General features: G+C 35.8%; 1 protein-coding gene across 3 annotated transcripts in view; it reads right to left on the reverse strand.

Moving 5' to 3' along the window:
* CHM (CHM Rab escort protein) overlaps positions 1-27596 on the reverse strand; it is a 232366-nt gene that overhangs the window by 102436 nt on the left and 102334 nt on the right. For all 3 annotated transcript variants that reach the window (XM_064278616.1, XM_010592695.3, XM_010592696.3), the window contains exon 8: positions 27272-27497. In XM_064278616.1, coding sequence (XP_064134686.1) covers positions 27272-27497 — 226 coding nt within the window. The remainder of the gene's footprint in view (positions 1-27271; positions 27498-27596) is intronic.

Genomic DNA, 27596 nt, shown 5'->3' on the forward strand with positions numbered 1-27596 from the left:
TCCAGCCAATGCTCTTCAGCTTAGCATTTTACTACATACAAGCTTCCAGTGTCAACTATAAACTAGGGAACGAGGCAGGGTTATTATGCTCACTCTCTAAAATCATTTGTAAAAATGTTAAAAACAAAAATAAAAAACTAAACATTGATTCTTGGAAGAACCGACTCTAAAAATCTTCCCCATATAAGAGTTCATTTAAACCACTCCCTCCCTTCCTTCCTTCCTTCCTTCCTTCCTGTGTTTAAACTGGATCTCCATGCATGACTAAACATTATTCCCACCTCCATGGAGAGAGAACATTTATTTTTTTAAAGTGGCCTTTGGTATAAAATCTTATCAAAGGCTTTTTCAAAATCTAAATATTCAATGGCTCCCCCTTGTTCACACCTTGTTTATCCCTCTCAAAGAACTCTGTTAGATGGCTGAGGTATAATCACCTAAAAAAAAACATGCTGTTTCCTCTTGTGGGATATGTGTTCAGTAATTTCACCCGTTAGCTATTTATTACAAAATTGACTATCATGCCAAGGTAATAATAACTAGACGTACTGTTCTGTGGTCCCTGGATTGCTTCTTCAAACTACACACCCTCTACACTTTTACCTTTCTCCAAATCAACTGATTTCCTTTAGCTGCCTGTTTCCAAACTGATCCTCTGTTCAAGACTGACTGTCAACATTGCAAACCCAAGACAGTTCACACACAAAAGTAACCCAGGCCTGGACCATGGCTTCAGGGGACATCAAGGTCAATAGGTATAACGAAGTTGATTAAGAAAATGTTCTGCATCCCACTTTGGTGAGCGGAATCTGGGGTCTTAAAAGCTTGTGAGTGGCCATCTAAGATGCATCACTTGGTTCCAACCCACTTGGAGCAAAGGAGAATGAAGAACACCGAAGACACAGGAAAATATTAGCCCAAGAGACAAACGAAAAAAAAAAACAAACCCAAACCCGTTGCCATTGAGTTGATTCCGACTCATAGCGACCCTATAGAACAAAGTAGAACTGCCCCATAGGGCTTCCAAGGAGGCTTGTGGAGTCGAACTGCCAACCTCTTGGCTAGCAGCCATAGCTCTTAACCACTACACCACCAGGTTTCCCAAGAGATAAGAGGGCCACATAAACCAGAGACTCCATCAGCCTGAGGCCAGAAGAACTTGATAGTGCCTGGCTACCACCACTGAGCACCCTAACAGGGAACACAACAGAGAGCCCATAACAGAGCAGGAGAAAAGTGTGGAGCAGAACTCAAATTCATGTAAAAAGATCAGACTTAATGGTCTGAGACTGGAGGAGTCCCTGAAGCCATGGCCCCCGGACGCTCTGTTAACCCAGAACTAAAACCATTCCCGAAGCCCCTTTTTCAGACAGAGATTAGACTGGACTATGAAACATAGAATGATACTCGTGAGGAGTGTATTTCTTGGTTCAGTCAGATACATGAGACCAAATGGGTTGCTCCTGTCCAGAAGGAGGGCAAGAAGGCAGGAAGGGACAAGAACTGGTTGAATGTATACAGAAACCTGGGCTGGAAAAGGGGTGTGTGCTTTTGCATTTTAGGGATTGCAACTAGTGTCACATAACAATATGTGTATAAATTTTTGCATGAGAAATTAACTTGAGCTGTAAACTTTCACCTAAAGCACAATTAAAATAAAAAGAGCTGCTGAAAAAAAAAAAGAAGTAATCCAGGCCTCTGTGATTCTACTTTCACTTTTTTCCTTTGTTAGCACTTCTCAACTACAGTAGGTTAACTACCTACTGTAGATAAAAAAAAAAAAACAAAAAACTAGTGCAGATGCTAACTATAAATTCCATGTAATGAAGAAACATTTTAGAATGGTTATAGTAATGCTCTTGGTGTAGTGGTTAAGAGCCCTGGCTGCTAACCAAAAGGTTGGCAGTTCAAATTCACCAGCTGCCCCTTGGAAACCCTATGGGGCAATTCTACTTTATCCTATAGGGTTGCTGTGAGTGGCAACCAACTCGATAGCACCTAACAACAACACAACATAGTAATACTATAGTAACAGCAAGGATTGTGAGGATGGCAACATGACCCAGCAGTGTTTCGTTCTGTCATACATAAGGTCGCTATGAGTCAGAACCGACACGACGGCACCTAACAACAACAACTTAGTAATAAGCTTTAAAATACTCAGTATGGTGACATATAGTGAAATAAAACAGAAGATACTCAGCTGTGTTAGGCAAATCCTAGGAAAGACTCACAAGCCTTCTCAGTTCAAAGGTGAAAACATAACACTTTAGGAGAGAGAAATGGTACTAGCCAGGAATTGGGGGTACAATTATGTATAAAACTAAAATTACTCAAACCAACCAACTAACCACCTACGATGGTCCAGTACTGCACTAGCTTCACAGTAGATGCGAAAGGAAAAGTCATGGATTTAGCCCTCTGTTAAGCCTATGTGAGAAATGACATAAGCATAGAGAAAAACTAAAGACTAAACTATGTGGTAGAGACTAGCAGTATAATAAGGGAACTCAGAGAAGAGAGTGGACAGCATGCGTTGAAGGAGATCACAACTAGAGGAAACCTTTATAACAGCTAGACCAATTCCCTCATGTTACAGAAAATCAGAGAATTTAAACTACTTGCCTAAAAGCACAGAGCTTCTAGTAGCCTGAAGCAATGGAAGATCTGATGAATGGGCCTAAGTCAAGCCTTGAAGAGGAACAGGTTAGAATAACAGGGGAGTGGGGACGGATTCTAGGAGGTGGGAAAATAAGAAAAGAGGCAGAAAGGTAAGGATGTACACGGATACCTGAATGACTGAATGGATATACAAACCGGAAATTAACAGGAAGGAGTTGAAGGATAAACTAATTTTGGAAGGGGGTTAAAAGGTAGGTAGAGGTATTTGGATTTGATGTGATAGACAATAAAATGAGATTAGAAGTGAGATATGGCTCAATGAAGGAGTCTGACACTGGGTACAGGAGGACAACTAGGAAATTATAGTATGAATAAAGAAAGTGGTATATCCTGGACCGAGGGAGAGTAGTGAAAACTGAGGAAAGGATGACGCCAAGAGATTGAGAAGAAACGAAACAGACACAGCCATCAGGACAGAATTAAAGGCTAACTCTAGAGTTTCTAGGCTACTGTCTTAGTTTCCCAGGGCTATCATAACAAAATATCACAAAGTGGGTATATTTAAAGAACATATATTTATTGTGTCACAGTTCTGGAAGCTAGCAGCCCAAATTAGGATATTATCGGCTTTGTCAATCCATTCTGAAGGCTCTGAGGGAGAAACTGTCCCCTGTCTCTCTCCTAGCTTCTAGCGGCTACTGGCAATCCTTGGCATTCCTTTGCTGTTTGTAGATATACCTTCACATGCTGTCTTCCCCTTGTCTCTGTGTCTGTTCTCCTCTCTTACACAGCACCAGCCATATAGGATCCAAACCCATCTTACTCCAGTATGACCTTGTTAACTTCACTGATAAGAGTTTCAAAGACCCTATTTTCCCAAACGAGGTCACATTCACATGTACAGGGGTTAGGACTCAATTAATCTTCTGGAGGGGCCCTGGTGGCAGAGTGGTTAAGAGCTCAGCTGCTAACCAAAAGGTCAGCAGTTCGAATCTACCAGCTGCTCCTTGGAAACCCTATGGGGCCATTCTACTCTGTCCTATAGGGTTGCTACTATGAGTTGGAATCGACTCAACTGCAACAGGTTTAGTCTTTGGTTAATCTTTTGGAAGGACAAAATTCAATTCAATTCCTAACAGCTGTCAACCTGTGAGAAGAGAAGTATCACTAAAACGCTTGTGGTGTCCTTAAGGAGTGCTCAACATATACTAAAAGAAAAAAAACAAAATCAGAAAAACAGAGTAGAACTGCCCCATACGGTTTCCAAGGAGAGGCTAGTGGATTCAAACTGCTGATCTTTTGGTTAGCAGCTGTAGCATGTACCCGCCAGTGAGTCAAAATCCAAGTCTAGACATTTGAGGTTGTACAGTAAGTCAAAATCCAAGTATAGACATTTGAGTAGGTATAAATTTCCTACCTACTGTAGTTACTATGAGTTCAATGCAAGAAGTATTTTACAATGCTTATAACAAGCTTAAAAAATTAATTTGGCAAGCTTAAAAAATTAATTGGGTGAAAGATATTATCCTCTTAAGTGTACAAATAAAAATTGCTGTTATTTAGAGTAAGAGGTTGCCAACTGGCAGTCCATGGGATAAATTCAGCCTGTAGAAATGGTCTGTTTGCTTGTTTACCTCACAGTTTTCTTTAAAAAAAAAAAAAAGTTACCTTCACAAAAGCAATGTGGATTTCTGGTTTCTTTGAAAACCAGAAAAATCTGACAATGCTGGGCCTGCAAATCCGAGCCCCATTGTCGTGTAACAGCTGCTCCAGTTAAATGGATCATATTGCTCTACGGTTTACTGTGGTCTCTACCATTCCCTGTTGTATTTTTCTAGCCCACTTCACTCCTTTACATGACCTGACTGCCCGTTGTAGACATCTGTGACTGTAATCCCTATCCCTCAGTTCTTCACTAAGTTTTATGTTGAAATTCTATTTACCTTGCCATGAATGCTCTAGGTCAAATGACCATTATTCAGGCTGCTATGCATTAAAAAATTAAAATATGGATCTTCAAAAAGAAAATGAGTCAAAAACAGCAAAATGCAAATGTTAACGGAGTTGGTAAAATGCTGAGGGTGCCCATTCATTTTAATAGCTGTGGAAGCAGAGAAAGGTATTTGATGCCCTGACGTGGCCACAACTTTTCTTTCTGAAAATTAGCCCAACTGTACTAAGTTATAGAGGTATCATGGGATAGTCTGATATTCGATGAATTTAGGCTTCTTGGCTTCTTTTTAGATTAAAAAAATCTGCCTATGAGGTGAGAGCAAGTGATAGATGAAGGTTTAAACCTTACTTTGGATCCCTCTTACTTAGAATGCTAACATATTTTACATTTCAATTATTTACCATTTAACACAGATAACCTTCATACTCTTCAGAAGTTTTGAAAAGTGATGACATTAACAGAATGGAAATATAAAGTTTAAAATAGTCATTTACATGAAATTAATATCTGGGTCAGATTAATGACTGAGAGTAAGACAATTTTCCTCACTTCTGAATAAGCACTATCTTTCTTTTGTCAAGATTAGAGTAAAAAAACATCATTCCAAGTATATGAAACAGGGACTTCAGTTACTGGTCTGACATTTAATGAGCTCAGGAGTCATTGCTCCCACCCTCACAACAAGAAAAAGGCTGAACAAATAAAAATCAGTAACTCCTCTTAAAAAAAAAAATTTTTTTTAACTCCTCTTAGATCCAGATAATTGAGGTCATGGGGTAAACTGCTGCCCCGAGAACTGGGAGACAGATGGGCACGTAGAGAGAATCACAGCTTACTGGGAGCAGAAGCCCACAGCAAGAGCGAGAACCTGTAAGAACACTTGAACTATAATTCACTATTTGCTGGCAGTTCATCGTGGACTAGCCTGAAAGTTAAAAACTCTGGGGGCGGGGTCACTCTTCAGGAGGGTCCACACACGTCTGTGGGTTTTAACCTCCATAAGTTCCACTAGGTTGTCAGGGAGCAGATCTGAGAAAATCCCCTAGAGCTTCCAACAGGGGGAGGAGAAAGTAACCATTTTGAAATATGTCCAGAGATCTCTGTTCGTCTTAACAAGGCCTGGCCTGCATATGCAACTGTAAAAACTACAAAGCTCTTCAGCAAGGAATTTTCTATTTGTCCCATTGTTATTAAAGTTAAAAAGAACATGGGGATCCATTTAAATGGTTCCTGAGAAATATGAAATACTGCATCTAATGAGATATATTTTTTTCTGTTAAGTTTCAAATTAAAAGTGCCACTTCAATTACCTGTTTATGACAAGCTGAAACAAAATTCACAAAAGCAATATAATATCCATACAATATATTATTCAGAATAAATGTGTATGTTTGGAGTATAACCTAACTTTGATGCTATTAGCCCAAACAACAGACATTTAAACTGATAAAACTCTAATTAACTGAGTACTGCTTTCAACAATGAGTCAAGTTTTACTGAAAGACAGCACACTGACACTGTACTCAATTTCAACTTTGCCCTAGTGACATCAAATCCTATTATGGACAAATTAACAGTTGTGAAAATTTTTGGCTGGTAGCCCCTATCCTACATAACCTTTAAAAAAGCGATTTCAGTACCTATCAAGGTGGGAATCAGCAGTTGTAATTCTTTTTAATACAACTGCAAAAACAATAGCACCCATTAATAGCTGAACATTTGACAGCACTATTCATAATGATTTATGAGTTTGTATATAATTTGATTATTCTATTAATTCTGCTGGTTACTGTTTCAACTAATAAAGTGAAGGTTACTTCCAAAATAAATCTTCATTACATTTCACAGAAAGTAACTGCCTTCAACTAGTTGTTTTCTTTAATTAAAAACTAATGTAACAAGAAAGAAAATAGGCTTCAGGGTTATACATCTGTTGCTACAAGAGAAATATGCTATATAAATTTAATGTACCCAATACAAGTCCAACAAAACAGAAAGTGTTTCTTTACCTCCCCAGTCCACCCAGTGCCGTCTCTTCACCTAATACCTTTATTTTCAAAATGGAGAAACATTTTAAACATATTCATTCATACTAATTTTTAAATTATAACCAATAAAAAACTGTGAACTGTATTAATGATTCAGAAATTGTAAATATAAAGAAAAGAATCTTTGAAAATACTCTCCAAATTCATAAATGTAAAACGTAAGGCAATGTTTTCGTTTCTAAAATTATGTGTGTGGGATTCTGTATATGACAAATGAACAGCACGTTTTTGCCTTGACCAAAGTTTTTTTCCTAAAGGTAGCAGGAGACCTTCTCTGCCTCTTAAGATAAATACTGGGCACAAGGCCCTGAAAGTTTTGGAGGGAGATCAGAGGAAAAATGCAAGGGCTCACATTAATATATTATTCTCATTTAAGCTATTTTTACACACAGAACATTCTGTGTCCTGGATTTAATGCTTTATTATTTTTTAAGGCTCTGCAGACCTTCAGAATTTACTGAAGTCCTATCATCAAAGCTGTTGAATCACAGAACTAACATCAAACCAATAAAGCAAATTAAATATGATAAATATTTTCACACAGAAGTAAAAAGTAATCCTCAAACTCAGCATATCATATTTCACAAGACATAGTTTGAATATAAGAAATGATCGAGGCGCAGTGGTGCAGCAGATATGCAGGTAACAGTGATTTGTATGCTCACCAATGTCCTCCATTAAGGTATTTGTCACAAACCCCAATTCTGATTAATTCACTCTGTCCCAGTCACACTAACCTTTCTGTATCTCAAAATATCTCACCTGAGAGCTTTGATACTTAGTTTCCTCTGCCTAAAAAGTTCTTTCTTCAAATCTTCAAGTTTACACCTTATCATCATATTCTGATGTCGTGACAATCAAATGTCACCCTCCTAAATGGCTTTCCCTGACCATCACTCCACCTGAAGGCGCACTCCCATCCCTACTACTCCTGCTAACAGTCACTCCCTGTCAAATCATGCTATTTGATTTCTTTCACAGCACATACCACTCTCTTAAATTGTCCTATTTGCCTACTGTCTCTCTGCCCAACACTCCTCAATATCGCCTACAGAAGAGCTACTATAAAGCATTCAATATACTTACTTATACAGTAAGTATATATTGTGATATATGTTAAAAAAAAAAAAGCATTGCTCTGCTAACTTTTTGTGTAATAAAATAATAGCTTTAGGCCTTTGGTAAGAAAGTCAGTAGTTGTTACCCATACCTAACATGATTTGAGTGACTGCCTATGTATGTGTATAAACATATAGGCGTACAATGCAGGATTGGTATAGATAAAAAGCATATGACTACCAAAGAATGCTAGAAACTTATAAATGTCTTGGTTGTAACAGATACACTGAATCATCCCCACTCTTACTAATGCCCTCTTGTGATCACGAATACATATTTACACTCAGGGGCACAATCTTTAGTCAGGGAAAAGATTAATTTCAAAGGGGATCTATTCAGTGGGTAGAAGAAAGTAAGATCAGAGACAGTACAAGGACAGCTATAGTGAGCCTCTAAATCTCCAAAGTCTAAGATCCATTTTGCATTTCTGAACCTCTACTGCAAAAAAAGTCGATTTCATTGAAACTTCTATTTTCTAATCTAATATTCATAATAATTAGTATTCTTTACTCTTACAAAAAGGAGCACATAAACATATACAGGTAGTCCCTGACCGAGGATGGCGTTCTGTTCCGATGACTCTGTCCTAAGTCAGTTCTGATGTAAGTTGAATACCTCAATTCAAATTAACAACTGAAGCTTCTTATGGTAGGAAATACTGGATAAGATCACGCTATAGGCCTGGTCTACAAACAAATTTGGCATCGGTGTCACAACAATGAAGTCAGAGTCATAATGGCTGTCAGGTGTGCGTGCAGTTCGACTGTCAAATGTCGTTAGAGTTCAACATTGTCCAACTTTCTATCCACTACAACTCCCAATACCAACACTGACTTGATTGTAAACCAAGGCATGGCCTGCTATACACAGTGTTTTGAACAGTAAATCATAAAACTGAACATCTGCGAGTAACCATCTGAGAATGATAACATCAGCAAATTACGTACTGCAACATTTTATGTAGTACACACTACTAACGACAAGATGTAAAAAATAATAATGGATGTCGTAAGTGCAGTTCATCATAACTCAAATACATCGTAAACTAGGGACTAGCTGAAAACATCAAACTGTTTTCTCTTCCTCAAGTATAAGAAAAAAGTGCTTCGACTTTGATGATTTTGAAATCTCTTCTTCCCGGTCCTCATTGGATCATTGTGATAACACTTAAAAAAAGAGACAGCGCATAATCCTTTTCCATAATTTAATTTCCCCATTATATGGACTCAAGTTTATTATCTCTTGTAACTCTTCCTCTCATGGGAAATTCAAGTTTATATCAAGTTAGTTATAGAAGGATCACAGTTCTTCCTTTGTCAATAAGCTATGTAAATATTTAAAAAGGCAAAATACACTTGTGACACTAGTAGGAGATAAAAGCTTTAAAACTTTCCAACTTAAACAACAACAAACTTGTTTAAAAAATGACACCATATTGACTGATCTGGAGGAACTGTTTCAGTTTTAATGGATTAGACTATATAAATTAAGGCTGGGATACCATAAATAACAGGATGATCAAAGTAAAGATGATGAACCTTATGGAAACCACTTTAAAACCAAAGTGAATCAAAGTAATTCTGATAAAAAGACTTATCAATGTGTGTATTTTTATGTTCTTCATACCTTCTATACTTTCCACATTCCTTATAATAATTATGTATTATTTTTATAAGCATAAAAAGCAAAATTATTTTCTTTCAGGGGGAAAAAAAGGTCAACTTGTGAGGTATAGCCAGGAACTGAGCAGTAGCAAGTCAGGAAAGAAAACAGCATAAGAGTAAACAAAATAGCATAAAAAAACTGCCAAAAACATACCTCTTCAATTTGCATTATGGAACTAAAAATACATAAATGTCCAGAACCACAGAGGCCTATAGTTCATGTATCTCAGATATTCTTTTTTTTTTTTACTAACAAGACATCTAAAATTATGTTTTCTTTTTTCCTTAAAACACAAGAATAACATACATATTGGTTAAGCCAACTTCCCTCTAACAAGATCAATAAAAGCCATTACTCTGAGATAAATTAGAAATCTATTATGAATTTCATGCTTAGTTTAATAATATAGTAGCTCTCAACCTTAGTGTTCTGAGCAGGGACAGAGTACCCAATAAGCAAGGTACACATGGGCTTACCTGTGCTTACTTACTAATCTGTAGTGCACAATTTCACCTATTTTTCACAAAGATGTGGCGAAACCCATGTGAAACTGTGCACTACAGATTAGTAAGTAAATACAAGCAAGCCCATTTGTATCTTGCTTAGTGTAAGCCCGTGCATACCTTGCTTACTAGTTAATCTGTCCCTGGCTCTGAGAGACAGTGAGCCTCAAGCTGGTGAGAGAGAAAAAAAAAAAAAAAGGACGGTGTTACAGCGGGAACTATACAGAGCCTACGGCCTCTCTTCTATGGTAGGCCTGTAAAAACTCTGGGTATATCACTGAGAATGGGTCATACATGCAAATGCATCTATCGTGTTTGTTGAAATAGAAAGGGGTTGAGAACTACTGATAGCCTAAAACAAAACAAGAGGATTTCCTGTAACATAGAGTATCTCAAAGTTGACCAAGTACCTTTTCCAGATGTCCCTAAATTACTCAAAGATCCATGAGTCACTACTTACTACTATGCTCTTAAGCTGTGCTGTGTTAGGAATTCTCCTTTTTGCTAGCTTGCTGTTATTTCTGAGAGACAAGCAAGGTATATTTTTCGTGCCATTTCAACGTATAAACTATATGCTCTAAACTGGCATTAAGGAATTAAACTCATGTAAGTATTCAAACTTAGCTTAATATCACAAAGAGGAAACATTCCCACTTAGGGAGAGGCTTTACTCATTGTTCCTTTTGATATCTTTTAGGGGGAACACAATGAATAGAAGCTCAAATTTAATCTGCAAAGTTGACATTAATATTTCTTAATCCCACTAACTACAGATCATGTATAATGGTATTCCTCAAACCTTCCTGAATGCAATGGCCGGGCCAATTTTATTAGTAAAATTCTGCGTCCAAGATCATCTCCATAAAAAATAGCTACATTGAATAGACGAAACATTCAGTATATCCAATTGACTGCGAATATCAGTAAGCATCAGTGTTCACTGAAGCCTTAAAAACACCAGATCCAAAGTTCACATGTTGAAAGAAAACTATCTGCTACCCTAGTAAACAGTCAGAATTAAAGCAATATTTCTATTATTATATAAGTTTTCATAAATTAAAAAAAATTTTTTAAATTATCTATAAAATAGAAACCACATCAGAGATAAGGTGTACAATCTCATTAATATTTAAGAATATTTAAGTTAAAATGTAAAAACAGATGACCACATGCTTCGGATTCAAACTTACCTGTACCACACAGACACTATCTTAATTTCCTGGTCTTAAAGAGGCCATTTCAAGCATTAAAACATTTATGTCCTAAATAGACACTCAGCAATGTTTTTATCTCTACTTTGGAAGCCCAGAGAAAACTAATGCTTATTTACAACTGTGTCTGCTTACGGAAGATGTACATCATAACACGCTATCACATGCAAGAGAGGAGAATGAGGTCTGACCTCATGACAAAAGACAAGCAAGAAAGCTAACTCCAGGAACGGAGGTAGGTACTGTACTAGATTTGAGACAGTAGCAGCTCTGATCTAAGTACATCTGCCCTCTGTTACGGAACAACTACAGGATGGCAATTAAACCCACTAGGCGTTTGAGACCACCCTATCATGCCTAAGAACTTAAATTCATATATTCACAACTTAACCCAGTTTGGAAATTATTTCATTTTATGTAACAATGATTCATATAGTGCTTACTGTGTTCTAGGTACTACTCTAACAACTTTTCAAATACTAATATTTGCAAATATTAATTTCCTTATACCTTATAACTACCTTATGACATATGTACTGTTATTATTCCCTTTTTACAAATGAGGAAACTGAAAAATAGAGAGGTAAACCAATAGGTAAGTGGCAGAGTCAGGATTCAAACTCAGGAAGTCTTGCACCATGTATGTGCTTTAAACCACTACACTATGCTACCTCTCATAAAGTGTAAGTTAAAACACAAAATTAAAATTGAAGTTAATCATTCATTAAATACATTTTATTATTCAAAAGAGATTTAGTTGATTCCCTCTTCAAAAGCACCTAAAGATTAGAGGTCTATGAATACGGGTCTATGATTACAAATCTCCATAACGAATGAGCTTCCATAAGCAATAAAGGCTGTGGGCTCAAGAAAGAGTATATTTGTATTCTAATAGCATGTAAAAGAGATTTACTTAGGAAAAATAGCCATGGGGAGGATCAAATTTGACTTTTTAAAAACTTCAGATGGGAAAGCAAAAAGTTTGAAAGAGATTGCAATTTATAAATACATGTGCATTTTTATGGAAAAACCTAATTTGTTTGAAATAAATGAAGGCTACCAGTCTAAAAAAAAAATAAAGCCTCAAGTTGCATTACTGAAGAATTATATGGGCAAAACATTGAACAAAGCAGAAAGCATCAAAAGAAGATAGAAGGAATACACAGAGTCATTATACCAAAAAGAATTAGTAGACGTTCAACCATTTCAAGAGGTAGCATATGATCAGGAAGTGATGGTACTGAACGAAGTCCAAGCTCCACTGAAGGCATTAGTGAAAAATAAGGCTCCAAGAATTGACAGAGTACCAGTTGAGATGTTTCAACAAATGGATGCAGCGCTGGAAGTGCTTAGTCATCTATATCAAGAAATTTGGATGACAGCAATCTGGCCAGCCAACTGGAGGAGATTCACATCCATGACTATTCCAAAGAAGGGCAATCAAACGGACTACAAAAATTATCGAGCAACACCATTAATATCATATGCTTGCAAAATTTTGTTGAAGGTAATTCAAAAACAACTGCAGCTGTATAAAGACAGGGAACTGCCGGAAGTTCAAGCTGGATTCAGAAGAGGACATGGAATAAAGGATATCATTCTTGATGTCAGATAGATCTTGGCTGAAAGCAGAGAATACCAGAAAGATGTTTACCTGTGTTTTAACCACTACATAAAGGCATTCAACTGCGTGGGCCATAACAAATTATGAATAACATTAAGAAGAATTTGGGAATTCTAAAAAACTTAATTGTGCTCATGCAGAACCTATACATGGATCAAGAAGCAGTCATTCAAACAGAATAAGAGGTAACTGTGTGGCTAAAAACTGGAAAAGATGTGCAGCAGGATGGTATCTTTTCACCTTATTTATTCAATCTGTATGTTGAACAAATAATCCAAGAAACCAGGCTTTATGAAGAAGAACACAGCATCAGGATTGGAGAAAGATTAACAACTTGCGATGATATGCAGATGACATAACCTTGCTTGCTGAAAATTAAGACAACTTGAAGTGCTTACTGCGAAGGCGAAACATACGGCCTTCAATGTGGGTTACACCTGACTGTGAAGAAAACAAAAATCGTCACAACTGAACCAATAAACATCATTATAAATGGAAAAAACTGAAGTTCTCAACAACTTCATTCTACTTGGATCAATAATCAATGCCAATGGAAGCAGCAAATCAAGAAATCAAATGATACATTGTATTGGGCAAATGTGCTGCAAACGACCCCTTTAAAGTTTTAAAAAGCAAAGATGTCACTTTGAGATGACTAAGGTGTGCCTGACCCAAGCCATAGTTTTCTTCAATCACCTCACACGCATATGAAAGCTGGATAATAAAAAAAGGAAAACAGAAGAACTGATGTATTCCATTTATGATATTGGTGAAAAATACTGAATATACTATGGACCACCAGAAAAAAGAACAAATCAGTCTCAGAAGAAATTCAACCAGAATGTTCCTTAGAAGTGAGGATGTTGAGACTTCATCTTGCTTCCTCTGGACACATCATTAGGAAAGACAAATGCTAGAAAAGGACATCGTGTTTGGTAGAGGGTCAGTAAAAACAAGGAAAACACTCAAAGAAATGGACTGACATAATAGCTACAAATATGGACTCAAACATACCAATGATCATGAAGATGGTACAGGACCAGGCACTGTTTTGTTTGGTTATACATAAGGTAACCTTGAGCTCGAGTCGACTCGATGGCAACTAATAATAAAACCAGTCTGATTATTGCATATTATAAAACAGTGCAGGTTTATGACTTTAAATTGTTGCCACATAATATGTTAAATTTCTACAATCATTAAAAAAATAATTGGGTGTTTAGTGCTTCTGTTCCATCTCCTAGTTCACTGTGTAGTGCCTGGGGTCTTAAAAGCTTACAAGCACCATCCAAGGTACAACTGGTCTCTATTTGCTTGGAGCAACAGAGGAAGGAGAGTCAGGAACAGGAGGATAGAGAACATGTGGCTAATTGCCAGCATGAGCAATTGCCTCCTTTGCCATGAGACCACAAGAACTGGATGGTGCTGGGCTATAATTACTGATCATTTTGATCAAAGATTCTATAGAAAAATCCTGACCAAAAAGGGAAAATGTAGAACAGGATTTCAAAGTCTCATGGGCTCCAGACTTTCTGGAGCCACAGAGGCTGGATAAACCCCTAAAACTATTCCTCTGAGATAATCTTTAAACTTAAACCAAAAATATCCCCTGAAGTCTCCTTAAAATCAAACAATAGTTTAGCTGAACTAGTAAAGAATGTCTGCCTTGAGTACTGTGCTCTTTCAAGAGCTATCTGTATGGGATTAAACTGACAACTGCAACTTGAAAGATTGGACCGGAAACTCACAGGGCAGTGAGTTTATATTAATGGGGGGAGGAACAACTCAGAAAAGGACGGTGAGAATGGCTGCACAACTCAAAGAATGTAATCAATGTGACTGAATTGTACATGTAGAAACTATTGAATTGGTGTATGTTTTGCTGTGTATATTCTCAACAACAAAATAAAATTTTTTTAAATGGTTGAAATTATTTTGGTAAAAAAAAAGGCTAAATACACCTTCCTGTTTATACAATTCGTTTGGTTAGCAAATTCTGTTTACATACAGAATATAAAGTAAAAACACTGAAATTGGTATGAATTCCAAATTGGTGAGATTAAAATCAGTGAAGTTTTACTATATGAATTTTTTCTATTTACAAAACTTATATTCTATTTCATTACAATAGGCAAGTGAAAATCCATTGCTTAATTTGGGGAGGAGGAGGAGATGAGACATGAAGGGAGAGAGAAATAAGGAGTAGGAATAGCTAAAAACAACATTAATTATTCTAGCTCCAAGAGAATTCTCTTTTACAAATTATTTCTCTAGTGCATGAAAGAAAAATAAAGTTTCTCCTTACAGTATTTCTTTCCATGTTAATCTCTAATTCAATTTAAAAATTTTAATTATTAAGTACCTACTATGTACCCGGGGGAAACCCTGGTGGCATAGTGTTTAAGAGCTCAGGCTGCTAACCAAAAGGTAGGCAGTTTCAATCCAACCAGTCGCTCCTTGGAAAACCTATGGAGCAGTTCTACTCTGTCCTATAGGGTCACTATGAGTCGGAATCGACTCGATGGCAATTTTTTTAATGTACCCTGGTGGCGCAGTGGTTAAGAACTCTGCTGCTAACCAAAAAGCTGGCAGTTCGAATTTACTATTTATTATCCTATAAGGTTGCTATGTGTCAGAATTGACTTGAGGGCAATAGTTTTTTTTTTTTTTAATGTGCCAGCCAAGGAGCCTGGTGGTGCAATGGTTAAGTACTTGGCTGCTAACCTAAAGGTCAGCAGCTTGAACCCACCAGCATGCTCCATGGGAGAAAGATGCGGCAGTCTGCTTCTATAAAGATTTACAGCCTTGGTAATGCTATGGGGCAGTTCTACTCTGTCCTGTAGGGTAGCTATGAGTCAGAATCGACTCGACGGCAACGAGTTTGATTTTTTTTTTAATGTACAATACAAAGGAGTCCCTGGTGGCGCAAATGGTTATACATTCAGTTACTAACTGAAAGGTTGATGGTTCGAATCCACCCAGAGGTAGCCGGTAATCTATGTCCAAAAGATAACAGCCACTGAAAACCTTATGGAGTACAGTTCTACTCTGAAACACAAGGGGTTGCCATGAGTTGACTCCAGGCAACTAGTTTTGATGTTGTGTGCCAGCCGAAGTTGTAAATAGTTAATTGTGTATGACCAAAATATACCAAATTCAATAATAAAAAAAAAAGTATGGTATTAATAGAAGGCTACATACTAAGTAAGCACTGTAGGATAGAGATGGCCGAATTTGATACAACAAATACATCTGTCATCAGACATAAATTATTAGGTAATTTAATTACACAACTACATTCTAAATACCCAATCTAGTTTATATAAACTGAATATTCCATAGTATATAAATTAATGTTTCAGTGATTATAAACACATTCATTCTAAATACTAAGGCTGTAAAGTCACGCAACTTCTATATAAAAACACTCTACAATTGATGCCGGACAATTTTCAAAGCACTTTCTTGTACATCATCACACTTGAGCCTCAACAGCAGCCTGGGGAGGTAGGAAGGATTAAATTATTACCCTTTCCTTATTTCAATTACAAATAAGAAAACTGAGGCTCTGAGAAATTAAATGACATGTTCAAGTTCATGCAAGTAATTAGGTAACAAAGATGGAATCAGAACCTAATTCTTAGACTGCTGTTTTTGTAACACTTGGAAAACCTTGTAATTTTCATGAAACGTGACGAGGGATTTTATAAGTCTTTGAGCATTCTCTACCAAAGCAGAAGGTAAGCTGATGAAGAAGTAGACATGAACAGCCTCATTACAACTGTACACAATCATATTACTTAGATTAATTTGGAACAAAAACAGGGAAATAGAGAACACGTGAAAACCCAGTTCTTCCTCACAGATTTTTACTTTTTTTAGAAGAAAGAAATGACAATCTTCAATATACCTTGAAAATAAACACACGGCACATATTATTCCTATTACACCTACACAATGGTATTTTGGTCCCAAAGAGATGGGTCAAGATTTGATCCTTAGAAACTTTGTGTCTGTGCAATAATAATACAGTGTCACATTTCATTTTAATAAAATTAATTTTTTAGGCTCCAAACACTGGCCTTAATTCAAATATCAGCCTTGCACTTGAAGAAGATACCTGTCATGTTAATACAAATTATTAAAATTATTTTAAGACCTGGAATAGTATACGTATCTAATATGAGGAGAAAACTAGATGGGTTGAGTTTTCATACTTATGTATGAGGCTAATCTAGTTATCTGAATTAGTTAGCACTGAAGGGAGCTATTACTAAAATAGTAATTCAAACTGTGTCATTTGTGAAGCCAATGTAATTCTAATACACAGTAAGTCCCCAGGTTATGAATGTCCGACTTACCGGACAAGTACTTGTCCTTTAATGTTATAGAAATATGCCCTCTTTTTGAAACGACTGAACCAACCCCTACTGGCAACAAATTCTTCATTACAATCACCTTCACTTGCTGCACATGCACCTTTTAAATCACCGAAAAGGCTTCCAGCGTTTCCTTGCACTAAAGTAAAACTTAATAAGAACTATGTGCACCTGTTCCAACTTACCTATAAAGTCTTAAAGACACACTCAGGAACTGATCTCATTCGTAACCTGGGAACTGCCTGTATTCCCAAAAGTGATAATAATTGCTCCAGTACCATACACTTCGATATAATGTAAGTTTTAATAAAAGGTTATCCCCAAATTAAAAGTTTTTTTTTTCTTCTCCCTGTCAAAGCCTGAGGAATAATGCAGGCAAGGACACAAAAGCATTCCATTGCTTTATTAACGACAATGCTCACTGATCTGTGAATAACCTGGAAAAAAATGAAGATTATTGAGTTACTTTACCAATCTATCCATCCATCACCAGGAAACAGGTTTCAAAATGATGGATTATCTCACCACCCTGCTATTTATGCCATGCAAGATTCCCTCCTCAAGGGAAAAACAAACAAATGATCATACAAACATAATCATGCTTACCCTCTATGCTTTATGTATCATCTTTATGCCAATATAAATATTAATTAGAGGGAAAACAGTTTTTAAAATCATTTACAAATGAGTCATAAAATTAGGTATGTGCTGTGCTTATTTTACCCTCCAGAATTCTACAGCTTATAAAAATTCTATTCAAATAGTGGGCACAAACTTTTGGCTAATCTACTCTGTACTGCTCTTCAATTTAATAAAGACAGTTCTCAATTGAGACAGAACAACTCAATGGTTCCTAGCCTTTTTTAAGAGGCAAGGGGAATTCACAGACTTTTTTGAGACACTGATAGAAACTATAAACCCCCTTCCCAGAAAAGTGTAGCTATGCACATTATACACACACAATTTGGCATGGAATTTCAGGGTATTCACCCCCTAAATTCCTGAAACTAAGGTAACGGATTCCAGGCACTGGATGCCAGGTTAAGAACCACTGAATTTAGAGAACTCCTTCCAATGCTGTTCATTTTAAGCTGAGACAGGTATTTTTCAAATGATAACTTTAAGTTTGCTTATACCATAATCGAGGAAGGCCAAACGCAAGAGAATTAGGCAGAGTGGATGCTTTAAAATTGGAAATATGACAAAAAAAATACAACAAATAACATGGATGCCTCTTCACAAACTGTCACTTTAACTTAATTCTTTTTTTCTTGTTGATGAAAAGTGAACCCACTAACACAATTCCCTGGTTGCTTCCTCTGCAGCAGTGTTCCCTACACCAGCAGCATCAGCAACAGCTGGGAACTGGTTAGAAGTGGAAATGGAAATTCTTGTGGCCCACCTTAGATCTATAATCTAAAACTCTCGCGGTGGTACCCCACAATCTGTATGTCAACAAGCCTTCCAAGGGATTCTGATGAACATGAAAGCTTGAGAAACACTGCTCTACAGTTTAACACACAATTTTTGCTGTAATACATAGTCAACTTGCTATTCATTCATTTATCCATCAAATACTTAGTGAATGACTTATACCAGGCATTGTATTGAGGCATTCATATATAATCTCCTAAAATCACGGTTTTAAAAAAATTATTATTATATTTTGTGGCAACTCTGGGAAAATAAATCTTTTGATTTTATTATGGGTAAAAGACCATTCAACTGATTGAACAGGGTCAGGAAACTTGCCACTTGTTTTTGTAAATAAACTTTTGTTGAACACAGCCATATCCATTCTTTTACATATCATTTACGGCTGCTTTTGAGCTACAACTGCAGGGTTGAATGGTTTTGACAGAGACCACATAACCTGTAAAGTCTAAACTATTTACTATCTGATCCTTTATAGAAAGAGTTTGCTGATTCCTGGTTTAGAACCCTAAATCTGGCTCAGTCCCTCACTCTGCATTATGCTAGCCTTGGTGGCATTCTGTAACAACAGCAGTAACAATAATAATCATAATAATGACAGTAACAACAACAATAATAGTAGTAACAGCTAACATGGATGTAGTACTTACTAAGGCAGGCACCATTTTAAACACTTTCCATATACTGACTCGTTTTAATCCTCACAACCTATGAAACCAAAAACCAAACCCATTTCTATCGAGTCATTCTGCCTCCTAGCGACCTTACGGTTTCCAAGGAGCGGCTGGTGGATTCAAACCGCCAACTTTCTGGTTAGCAGCCATAGCTCTTAATCACTACGCCACCAGGGTTTCCACAACCTATGAAGTAGGTACTATTACTATCCCCATTAAAAATGAGGAAACTAGAGCACACAGAGTTTAAACTAATTGCCCAAGGATAAACAATTAGTAAATGACAGAACCAGGATTTGACCACAGAGGTCTCACTCCAAAATGTACTTTTACTTGCTATACTAACTGCTTCTCCCCCACAGCATTGTGGCAAAGATATCTGCTTGTATCTTATCTGAAGAGATGCCTGTAAATTACAGGCCCAACAGCAACATTTTCCAGATTTTCCCTGTCTTCCCCAGTTTTTAGATACCAGAAGCAAGCACCCTTGCTATTCACTCTTTAGGACTTCTTTTTACATGATCTTAATGGATGGTTATCTTAGTAAAAAAAATAGATTTTTTTAAAAGGAAAATTTACAGCGAGGGTTCTCAACTTCTTTTTTTTGTTTTGTTTTTTTGGGTCAGGGATGCTTATGGAAATCTGATAAAACTATGGACTCTTTTCATAGATACACATGTAACATTTTGTATATAATTTCCAAGGACCTATGGATCTCAGACTAAGAACCTTCCACGTATCTCAATGCAGCTCTCCTCAGCTGCTGTTTCAAAACAATAGTGTGTAGTGATCTACTATGAAAGTATTTCTTAGTTCTATGATTTATGCACTCGATGTTCAATTAATATGCTTTTTTTTAATTCACTTTGGCAATTTTTAAAAATGTAATTTCAAATATTTAGGCTTGATTCAGTAATCTAGCTTCACACATACATACCATACACACACACACACATCTGCAGAGGTCAAATCTACTGATTAGAAATACGAACAGCTTCTGCACCTACGTTTAGGTGTATCTTGTGGTTCTATCTATGACACTGTGTTTGGGACGAAACCAGTGGGGTTGGGGACATGAAACAGATCGATCCTAACTAGTCTTCAAAAGGTCTAAAACCTAACCACTACTGGACTCATGAGCATTAGTGCTTATCAAACACACACATATAAGCTGTAGTGAGGGGGAGGATCAATTTGCTCATGGTCTGTTCTTTTTACCCTTATCTATTAGGCAAAATGTGGCAAGTTTAAAATATTTCTTTACTCATCTGAACAGGTATTCTCTATTGGGCACAGAATCAGAATACGTTTCTAGAACACTATAAAAACAGCCTTTATTCTCTCCTTAGCCCTGTTTTTTTTTTTTTTTGGAAAGTGAATATTTAAAGTGAAAAACTAAATCACAGCAAATTATAAGTTTTTAAAAGCTGACAAATGTAACAAAATCCAGAAAAATGTAATATTAACTAATTTCATAACCAATTATCTCCCTTTATTAATGATTTCCTTTCCCTTTTTTCCCTTAATTTTTTCAGAGAAAATTATTTGAAAATTGTATGATATGTGAAGCATAAAGAATGCATATCACGAACCTGGTTTCTAGCTCCAGCCTCTTTTTACCTTACTGTCCTCATTTTTAAAATTAGACAATCAGTCAAAACAATAACACTAATTTTTTGTGGTATATTACTACAAGAATAGTAGAGAGATTTTACAAGAAAAGAGATTAAGGGTATCCATAACGTCACTCCCACTCATTGGGGTGTAGGGACAAGAGCACTGGAGACAGGTACTAATAAGCCATCTCAAGTTTGTTCTTCCTGACTTCACATGCAAATGAATATATAAACTCTTAAATTTTTCAAATGGTATAATCTTTGGTCAATTTTATGACTTCTGGTTTTCCAATAGGTTGATCCAAGCTAACAAAGGCTTCGTAGGTTTCTCAAAATTCCCTGAAGACAAAAAGTTGGTTATTATGGAGCAAAATAAGTAGTCTGAGATATCCAAATAGAACTGTAAAACATTTAGTAAAATCTATTGACCTTCTGATCCTGAACTTTGGACTAAAGAAGCAGGTTTTATAAAGGAGAGGAAAAAGACAAAACAGTGCAAAATGCTTTAAAGACCATATTAAAAACCAAATTCTGTGGTTACGACAAAAATCATAGTAGCATCTATGCGGCCCATATTGGACATCGTTCTTTCTGTTATTACTGAATAAGTACATCCATAGGAGATTCCCATTCTAGTCCCTCCATGCTGCTTCTATAATCTTGGGCAAACTACTTAACGATGCATATATCCATTTACATACTTTAGACTTTTGTCTTCCCTCATTCTTTCTTTTCAAAAGCTGTAAGTTAGAGATCAGCTTCCTGAGGTAGATCTCATAACCATTCAATTTTCCACTACAATACTCAGGAAAATTTCATTTACGTATGAACACCTGGTATAAAGAATTTGATGGTGGTAATTTATATGAGTCATATCTACATGCTAAAAGTAAAACATATTCACCCTTTATCGACATCAAATGAAAAAAAAATCCTACTACATTAAATGAAAAAAAAAAAAAGAGAGAGAAAGAATAGGTCTAGGCCACCAAAGAATGAAAGCCTGAACTGCCTAGTAACCTATCGGTTAAATGCCCTCTTTTTACAAAAACCAAGTAACAAACTCTGGGCGGTCTAGGTCTACTGACAGAAAAATGTAAAGTTTGCTTCCTCCTACTGGTACTGCTCCATTTCATAGGTTATGAAAACATGATACAGTATATAAAACCTATTCTGAACTAGAAAGTAGTTCTAAAGGCCTATGTGACCAACATTACAGATAACAGAAATAAATTGGTCAATTAGGGCTTAAAAGGACTTCTGTTTGGAAGATATGTTGTAAGAATTTTAAAATCTATATACTGTATATAGATTCTGCCCAGCGTTGCCAAAAAAAATATTAACCAACTAATATACAGTGGGGAAAATTCTTTGGCTTCTAGACTAGAAAAATATATTAGGTTTCAATGACTTTACTTCCAATATGGTCCAATTTATGTATCCTGACATATTAATAGGTACTAGGTAGTACAATAAATAAGCTTCATTTTTTTTGCTAAAAAAAAAAAATCTACCTATTTAAATTGATAAAAGCCTCAAGGGGCGATTATTCATGAAAGTTATCTCTTGCAGTTAAAATGTTATACTGTTTATGAAGAATTCATTTAGAATGCAAGGAGATGACTTACAAATGTCTTTGAATCTTTCACATAAATATGCATGCATGCCATTTATAACAGTAGCCTTGATGAGAACACACTGTAACTGGCTGTTAGAAATGCTTAAGAGGCCTATATTAAAACAGAATATAGAATGGTGGTTAGAAATCACATAACAGGTGACACCTTATTCTGATAACCTGGTGATAAAAAGTGCAGGCTATTTTTTGATAGATGGTAGTAGCGTTACTACTTTAGGATATAAACAGAACAATATTTATGTGAAATTATAAAACATTATGCAGGGAATCAGATATGAAATTAAAAGTTAATACCCCCAGGCTAAGTAAATGCATTTTTATTATAATTCTCACATAGACTCACATACACAAGATGTAGAAAGAACTCAGCATTATCTTAATTCATGAAAAACCACCTAAAAGTTTAATATACTACTTCAACCACAACAGAAAAAGTTTGTGTTGTTGCTGTTTTTACTATATACACATTTAATTACATCGTTCCTTGAAAGTACACTTCAAATTGGAGACAGTAAAATATAATTTTTGTAACAAAACTTAAATTTGAACCATATGCACAATATTGTGATAGGCTCTGCAGAGGATAAAAAGATGTGGATGACCTGATAAACTCTCTACCTTAAGGAAGTTACAACCATCTCTGGGGAAAAATGTTTTGTCTAGGATTCAATAGATTTTCATTCTGAAATTTTATATCCATACTTGACAATAATTAAATAAATACATGAAACATTTAAATGTCCTTCCCTTAAAAACAACAAATAAACAAAATATATATATATATATATATATATATATATATATATACACATAATTACAAAATGAATGAACAGGAAAGGAAATACAAGGATAGGAACTTATTGTGAAAATAGGGATGATGTTAAATATTAAATAGTCCATTTTCATAAAGTGCTAATGAGGAAGACTAATAAGTGAGGTTCTACTCAGTTCCTAGTGATTGGTTCATTCTTTCCCTATTCCTTATCCTAAAGCTCTATAAGAGTGAGTAGCAAGTAACAGGAGACCCTGGTGGTGTAGTGATTAAGAGTTTGGCTGCTAACCAAAACGTCAGCAGTTCAAATGCACCGGGCACTCCTTGGAAACCCTATGGGGCAGTTGTACTCTGCCCTACAGGGTCATTATGAGTTGGAATCGATTCGATGGCAATGGGCTTGTATTTTTTTTTTTTTTTTTTAGCAAGTAACAACATGAGAGAAAATACTGTGGCTTCTTTTGAATCAGGATGCCACAGGAAGAGGGAAAGAGTGAGTAATGAAATCACAGAACCTCCCTCTTAGTTTCACATTGATAGGATGATCTCTGGTCCTGGAGGACCAGACACTCTCTGTTCATCCCTACTTTGACCAGTAATTGGAGTAGAAGAGCCTGTCTGGAAATTTGAAGATCTATCATACTCAGAGATAAGTTACTTTCAGAAACAAATTTAAAACAGTATCACCTCCACTCATAAAATCACATATTTAAGAAATATAAATTTGAGAATAACTATTTCCAATGGTATATTGGACTAGATTCTGTGAAGGTACCTCCTGCTACTACTAAAAAACTAGATCTTGCATTAAACATAATTCTTATTGACTGAAGGAAGAGAAATGTCCAAGGGGAAACAATGCTCCAACACACACACACACACACACACACACACAACAAACTGTGAGATGAAATTAAAGCTTCAAGCAGTAAACACTGCAATAAAGAAACCAAGCTGTGAATACTGCAATAAGGAGACTAAGCCTTGTGCCAGTATCACAATGTGGGAGCTGTGTCTTTTTTAGGACCCCATTATTAAGTAAGGATTCCTTGAAGGGAGCTAAAATGGTCTCATATCTGTAGTATCTAGCTGAAGCAAACCAAAAATTCCTGACGAAAAGCACCCCTAATTTGTGTCCCAAGATTTTCATAGATTAAAATCAATGTAAGCTTTCAAAGGATTACACAAAGAAATAACCCATGAGCATGAATCAGCAGAAACAACACATGGCAGATTTAGACCATTACGAATTTTAAATATTAGATAAATACAAAGAAAACAACACCTGGATTCACTGTAGTAAAAATGCAGAACACTAACGACAAACTAAAAAGCAGTATGAGGGGAGGGGAAAATCACTTAAAAAGAGCTGACGATGTGGCTGAAATCAAACTTTTCAACAGCAACAGTAAATGCCAGAAGACAGTAGAATAAAATTTTAAAGTACTGAGAGAAAGGAATTGTCAGCCTAGAATTATGTACCTACCAAACCTTCACTCAAGAAACAAAGGTGGAATCCCCTACTCACAACAAGAAAAAAGTGAACATGCTGAAAACAACTCTTCTTAGATCCATCAGAGAATTAAGGTCACAGGGCAAGCTGCTGCCCTGAAAACTGGAGGGGAAAAAAAAAAAGGGCAAAAAAGCTATTTTCATATATGCACAAACTACAATGCAGTTTCTGCCAACAGACAGGTCTATATTCCAGGAACTTTTAAAATAATATATTTGAGAAAGAAGAACACTAAATATAGACTCAGAAAAGTTGAAAATTAAAAGGATGGAAAAGTATATAACAAGCAAATGTTAAAAAGGTACAGCATATATATGAATATCAGACAAAGTAGATTTAAGAAAAAAAGGATTATTAGGGATGGAGAAGGTCAGCAGATAACGGTAAAATATTAAACTTGTCAGAAAGATTAAAAAATTCTAAATTTCTGTGATCTTAATAAATTGCCTCAAAAAATACAAAGTAAAAACTGATAGAATTATAGGGAGAAACTGACAAATCCAACATCATAATGGGAGTTTTCAAAACATGCTTCTCTACTATTGATAGATCAAAGAAATAAAACTCAACAAAAGTTTGAAAATTATAATTTGAACTTGGATTTACTGGACTTCAACAATTAGAGAACCCTGTACCCAACAGCCAGATAAACAGATTCTTATTGAGCACACATGGAAAATTTACAAAAATTGATGACATACTAGGCCGTAAAGCATATGTCAACAAAGTTCAAAGAATCAGTACCATAAAACTTTTTTTTAACCACAATGCAATTTAACTAGATGTTAGCAGAAGAATCAACCAAATTAGCTATTTAAAAATACTTCATAATAACTCATGGGTCGATGAAGAAATCATAATGGAAATTAAAATACTTAAGAGTGAAAAGATAATGAAAATACTACATAATAAAATGTGTACGATGCAGAGCAACAGTTAGAACTTTTTAAACTTAAATGCTTAAATCAGAAAACAAGAAACGATGAATAGGAAACTCATTGAGTTTCAGCCTAAGAATTGGTGAGGGTGAGGGGTAGGGGATGAGCTGGATAAGACAGCAAGAAGCAAAATAAAGGAGATGATAAACACCAAAAATTAATGAACTAAGACACAAAAATATAATAAAGAGTATCAAAACCCTCAAAAGTTCATTCTTTGAAAACATAATAGAAAAGTTGTATAATTTGCCCAAGGTTAAATGGCTAGTAAATGTTAAAACCAGGATTTTAATCCAGTTAGTCCGGCTCTATAGTCCATGTAACTACTATTCTACAAAAAAAAAAAAAATGCTAATTACAAAAATAAAAGATTGCTCAATTTCACTGTGGTGGTGCAGTGGTTAAGAGGTCAGGCTGCTAACTAAAAGGTCAGCAGTTTGAATCCATCAGTTGCTCCCTGGAAACCAAACCAAACTTGTTTCCACTGAGTCGATCCCAACTCATAGTGACCCTATGGAAACCCTATGGGGCAGTTCTACTCTGTCCCATAGGATCACTATGAGTCTGAATAGACTTGATGACAACGGGTTTGTTCTTTTTCTGGTAATCTTAATAACCTCCATGTATCATAAATACCATGAGACAAGTAAAGAGATAAGCCACAAAACAGGAAAAGATATACGTAACACATAAAACTGAGAAAAGGTAAGTATTCAGAATATATATTAAAAAAACTCTACCAATCAGTAAGAAAAAGATAACAACCCAATAGACAAATGTGCAAATGACATGAACAGATGTTTTCTAGAAGAGAAAACATGAATGACTACTAAACATACGCGAAGACGTTCAATCTCAAAAATAACCAGGGAAATAAAAATATAATGAGATAATATTTTATGTGAGTAAGACTGATGAAAGAATACCAAATGCTGGCACAGATGTAGAGCTATGGGGACCCTATAGCTATATAATTTTTTTAACAAAGCTTATACTGCTGTGGGATGTAAACTGATATAAACCTCTGGAGAAACAACTGGGTACTATCTTACAAAGTTGCTGAACATCCATATCCTCCATCACTCTGAAATTCCACTCCTAAAAATATATATCCTAGAGAAACTCTTGAATATGTATATTTTGAAACATGCACAAGGATGCTCACAAGAGCAAAAAGCTGAAAACATTCTAAGTGACCATCAACAGAAAAATGGGAAAATAAACTGGTATATCTGTAATGAAATACTATCTATCAATGAAAATAAATAAGCTACAATTATAAACAAACATGGCTCTTTGAAATGCAATACTGAATGAAAAAGGAATTTACAGTGTTACTCTATTTTTACAAAGCTCAAAGACAGACAAAACTGAATGTATCATTTAGGTAAGAAGTCAGGCAGGCAGGCAGACAGATAAAAAGATAGATTATAAAAAAGTAGAACAAGCATATGTTTCATATACTAAATCTTGACTAGGTCTCATTTGTTACTTTCTAATTTTCACCTCTTATTCAAGTATTACCTTTAGAAGAGACAAGAGAACCAATGCCAAACTTACCTGCAGAAACACTGGGGAAGTTCTCCTTGGCCATATAAAGGAAACAAAAATGGAGTGTTGCCATATCGCCCAAGACAACGAAGGAAGTTTTTGGTAGCTTTGAGACCATCTATGGTAGTGCTGGTTGCCTCTGATGTCATTGCAATTGAATGCAGGACAAAATACTGGAGGTTGGGGGTTAATTTTTGAGTTTTTAAATATTCAGAAAATGTCATCTCCTCATAAGCTATGAAAAGAATGAAAATGTATCAATCAAAACCAGAATTAAACTTTTATTTAAAACTACACCACAAAAATGAGATAAAGTCTGTTTAAATCACCTTCA

The sequence above is a fragment of the Loxodonta africana genome, chromosome X, assembly GCF_030014295.1.
Source record: "Loxodonta africana isolate mLoxAfr1 chromosome X, mLoxAfr1.hap2, whole genome shotgun sequence".
In the NCBI taxonomy this organism is placed as follows: Eukaryota; Metazoa; Chordata; class Mammalia; order Proboscidea; family Elephantidae; genus Loxodonta; species Loxodonta africana.